Raw genomic sequence first — 4,916 nt, forward strand, 5'->3', positions numbered from 1 at the left:
TATATAGTATTATTAATTCTAATTATATTTGATGAAAAAAAAAAAGTCAATTTATTGAAGTATAAAATAACAAAAAAAAAAGTACAAACTTATAGAATTGATTAAAAAATTAATTATTTCAACTCATTATGTTAATCAGATTTTTTGAAAATACATGTTTTTTTCTATCTTTCTATTAAGTAATATATTTTTGCTTAATTATATAAATAAATCAAAATTAGAATAGTTTTTATGGTTAATAGACTTGCAATTACAGTTTTATTTAGAATAGTTGAAACTCAGTTGGCAAAATAGGTTGTTTTTTTTTGTAATTAATGTTTGAAGCTTTGGTGTCCATGCATTTTGATGGATTACTTCACAGTGGTGCTTAGTACATTTCTACTGGCTTTATAAAAAATACAATTAAAGGTCCTCTCTCTATTGGGAAAATTACAACTTTTCAATCAATTTTCCTAATAGAATGAAGAATCTTTTATTGTATTGTTCGTAAAGTTAGTGGAACTGTACTTGGCACTGTGAAGTAAGCTGTACTTGGCATTGTGAAGTAAGCCATCAATATCGTGAGAAGGATGTATTTGTTTCATGATGGTCCCTGGAAGTAAATATTGACCTTCCCAATCTGGTTAAAATAGGTTAAATAAATGACATTGATATTTTATGGCATGTTATTATAAATTCTAGACTTGTTTAAAAACTGGTTTCTGAGTTTTATCTTGTTCCTCTTAGCTTATGGAGGGCAGTGACACAAGGGTTCTCGGACTAGCCTTCCTGCAGACAGCTTCTGAAGAGCTTATCTGTCCACGGGAGGATCTCAGTGTATCGAGAAAAGAGGAACTTAAGAGACTGTTTTTAGCACACATTCCTCAAGTATTCAACAGTATTACAGGTAGCTTTAATAATTTTTGTGCTTTGTCTATTTTTATTTTATTAATATGGAACGATTGTTTCTCCAAATCGTTAAAATTACTACTAACTTAGGCCGACACACTCATACTTTCCTCTCAAAGTTTTTCTATTTCTTTTTTTTTTTTCAAAATATTACCTTTTACACTTTTATATTTATTACCTTTTTAATATACATTTTTTTTTTAAATATTTTTTAATTAAATAGAATTGTGCATGACGTATAGGATTTTTATGTAGGTTTATATTTAGATTTTTTACTATTATTCTAAGAGAGGACTAGATTTATATATATATATATGTTAATAATGGAAGAAAAAAAATGAATAATTTTATAAAAAATAGGGGAAAAAAAAGTAAAAAGAGAGAGAATATAGAAAAAAAAAATCATGTAATACTACTATGTATGTTAATATTTAATCTCTATGCCTATGTAATATAAGAATAATATGCAATTGTCCTACTAGATTTAGTATGCTGTATTTATAGCAACCCAATGCAGTTGGGCGGCACTGCTTTTCTGAATAAAGTAGTTTCTCTCTATACTCTGCCTTTTTCGAAACTGCCAAACCAGCTGCTTTCTTATATTTTCCATAAATCATACATCCTTTTCATTGATATATTAGTTTTTATAAATTTGAATTTCTAAGGATTAATATTATAATTGGTTCAGTTATTAAATTTCCAACTGATCTATATGACAATATTAAGGCATATCTAGGTATAAGATAGGAGTTGAGCTTTGGGGCTCCACGAAACTTTTGAATTCCTCTCGTATCCAAAATTCTTCCTTTAATCCTCAATGTTCCTAACTTTAAGACAAATAAAATCATCTATAACGACCTTGATGTTCCATATGTAATCGATCTAGCCCAAGCCAGATATCAATCCTTCCATTATAAACTCCCTAACCACAAAAACATACTAGTTTCCTAGTTTGTCCACCTTACTTTCTTTTCCACTCCTGACAATCCTCTGAGATACCTGAAAATAAGAAGGCCTCGAGACCTAATGTAAAAATATTAGAGTGCTACCAATGGATAGTTTCTCTACATACCTGTATCACTTCATCATGATCTCTACATAAAAATACCAGATATATTTTTATGTAAATAGCAATAATAATAACAATGAAGGTCTAACGAACCCAAAGGTTCGATATCAATACCACCAAATGCTCTCTGCATACATCCTTCCAGTGATGCCCCTCCAAACCCAATACCACTAAATCAGTTTTAACGCAATCCTCCCATCTACATTTCGGTTTAACCACTGTTTCAGTGTTTATTAACATTTTAGAGATCCACTCGTTACTAAGCCCTACAACCTTACACGCCCATCTTATACGCCACAATGCTATAACTTGAATTATATTTACCGAGTGTAGGTCCCTTAATTCAGCGTTGTGTAATCTTCTGAATTCTCCGATTAATTCATACTTTTTCAGCCCATAATTCGTCGGTGCGCGAATATTTTGCGCAACACTTTATTTTTGAAAACTCTAAGACACTGTTCATCCCTTAGTGTAAGAGGCCATGTCTCACATCCATAAAGAACAGTGGGAAGGATAATAGTTTTGTAAATTCTAATTTTTAAGTTTTTCGATTGAAGGCGCGAGCTAAGCACTTTCGAAATTGAAAAATAACAAGCATTTCCCGCCTTCAACCTAGATTTTATTTCCTCATCAATTTTGTTTTTCCTAGTTACCGTAGAACCTAAATACTTAAAGTTATCTACCTGTTCAAACTTATTTTTTCCTATATCTATATCACCGAAATTGCTTGTGTTTCTAATGCTAACCATGTATTTTTTTTTATCCGTATTTATTTCAAGACCTAGTTCCTTTCTGGAGTTTATTAACATGGTTGTATTTAGTTCTATAATTTCATCCAGTAATATCAAATCATCAGCATACCCAAGCACCGGTATTTTATCACCCAAAGTTAAACCCTTTTCGGTATTCATCACACTTTTAATGACGTATTCTAGTGCTAGATTAAATAAGATATGTGATAAAGAATCACCTTGTTTGAAACCCGATCAAACCTGGAATTTCTCAGAATAATGATTACCAATTCGTACCTTATTAAACGTTTCAGTAATGCACATCTGTACGAGATTTACTAACTTCTTTGGTATTCCCTGTTTAATCAGAATATTATACAGTTTCTGGTGGTCAATAGTATCGTAAGCCTTTTGGAAATCTATATAAAGCTGATGAACTACCCCATTGTATTCCAATTTTTTCTGCAAGATTTGCTGTGATGAAAAAAAATTGATCAATAGTTGAATGATTTCTTCTAAAACCAAATTGGTAGTCTTCGATAATTTCTTCAGCATATTCCGTAATTCAACTAGTTTAGATTAGCACAAATATTTTATAACATACAGGAAGGAGTGAGATTCCTCGACAGTTACTACAATCTGTCATCAGGCCCTTTTTGTGAACAGGAATAATTAGAGACTCCTTCCATTCCTCAGGCATCTCCTCAATTTCTCAGAGCTTTTTAACCTAAAGGTGTATTTTAGAAACTCCAATTTCACCACATGCCTTGATTAGTTGACTAGGAATATTGTCAATTCCCGCTATAAGGTTTTAATTTTGCGATGGCCATTTGAACCCTAGACCCTTCATGGATTGTAGAGGTACAGATTTTAATTTAATTTGTAAATAGCAATAAATAAGTAATTTTTTTTTTTTAATGATTTTGTTTATGACCTTTTAATAATGATCTAATTGTTTGGTAGGACTTCTCGATGAGGCTAAGAACAAAGGAGGAGGTGATAGCACTGTGATATTGGCCAACTTACAAGCATTGGCTCACCTGTTCTCATGGATTCCGTTGGCGGATGTGAACTGCCTTCAGTTGCTTTCATTAGTGACTCACTTCGCCCTGCAGCCTGTATGTTATTATTTTGCATTCTTAGCTCTCAAATGCTTCTGTTCCAGGCCTTTGACCTCAATGTTTCTGTTGCAGGACACATGTGGCCTCAATGGACTGTCTGCGCTCAATGAACTCTTATACAATAATTGTGTTCCTACCACATTCCAGAACGCACTTCTTTCTTTGTGCAGTCATAACAACACACTCCTAAGGACAGCACTGTCAACCAATATGGCAGAGCTTGACCCTGAGTAAGTCCTCATTCCTATTTTATATAACCAAAGAAAATTTATTTAATCTCGATCATTTAACTATAATTAATAAAATCAAAAATGTGCTTGTCAAAACAAATAATTTATTTTCAAACTATCATCCAATATTTATTAAATGTTGTCAATTTTGTTTAGTACCAGTTAATTAAATTTAAAATTAAGTTATATTCGCTATTATCGTCTATATGTATTGTTTACAGATACATTAGTAAATTAAGTGAGATGACTCGATTGTGCGTATCCGTTCATTGGCATCGTGTGGAATCATCGCCCGGCTTTCCTGTCTTGGAGTTCCTGTCATCACTCTTCCAGTTCACATTCCAACAGCCATCACTCGATGGTTTCTATACAACCCTAGACATATGGAACTCCCTTTTGGAATATCTCGCTCTCAAAGATACATCCCATATTGCTAAGTAAGTCAGAATTCTCAATAACCCCTTTCATAAATATAGTGTAATCTCAGTTATCTGAACTAATTGCTGCAGGGGAGTGTTCGGATTACAGTAATTGTATTATGAGAAATGGTGTAAAAAAAAAAAAATCAACTGTGAATGTACATTACTATTTTTATTTGATTTTTTTTTTTTTATATTTTATTGAAAATGTTACAGTTTGATGTTATAGAAAATTAAAACTTTAAAAAAATAAAAAATATTTCTTTTACATCCTCAGTAATGCTAAGTGATGATTTAATTTGTTAAAACCATAATATTGATCATTTATGAGAGAAAAAAGTATAAATAAAAATTAATGGAATATGGTCCGGGTGGGGTAAAAAAAAACTCAAATAGTAGAATTATACTATTTTATTGAGCCAACGTTTCGCCCCACTTTGTAGGGCTTCATCAGGGCT

General features: G+C 31.8%; 1 protein-coding gene across 1 annotated transcript; it reads left to right on the forward strand.

Annotated features, from left to right (window-relative positions):
• The first annotated feature begins 708 nt into the window (after positions 1-708).
• LOC136796103 (exportin-6-like) lies at positions 709-4,497 on the forward strand. Its single transcript, XM_067048831.1, has 4 exons — positions 709-886; positions 3,652-3,806; positions 3,882-4,039; positions 4,261-4,497. The coding sequence occupies exons 1-4, from the start codon at positions 730-732 to the stop codon at positions 4,478-4,480; spliced, it is 690 nt and encodes a 229-aa protein (XP_066904932.1). The 5' UTR covers positions 709-729; the 3' UTR covers positions 4,481-4,497.
• The last annotated feature ends 419 nt before the right edge of the window (positions 4,498-4,916 follow it).

The sequence above is a fragment of the Halyomorpha halys genome, unplaced genomic scaffold (genome assembly GCF_000696795.3).
Source record: "Halyomorpha halys isolate HHAL.00 unplaced genomic scaffold, Hhal_1.1 Scaffold7982.1, whole genome shotgun sequence".
Lineage (NCBI taxonomy): Eukaryota > Metazoa > Arthropoda > Insecta > Hemiptera > Pentatomidae > Halyomorpha > Halyomorpha halys.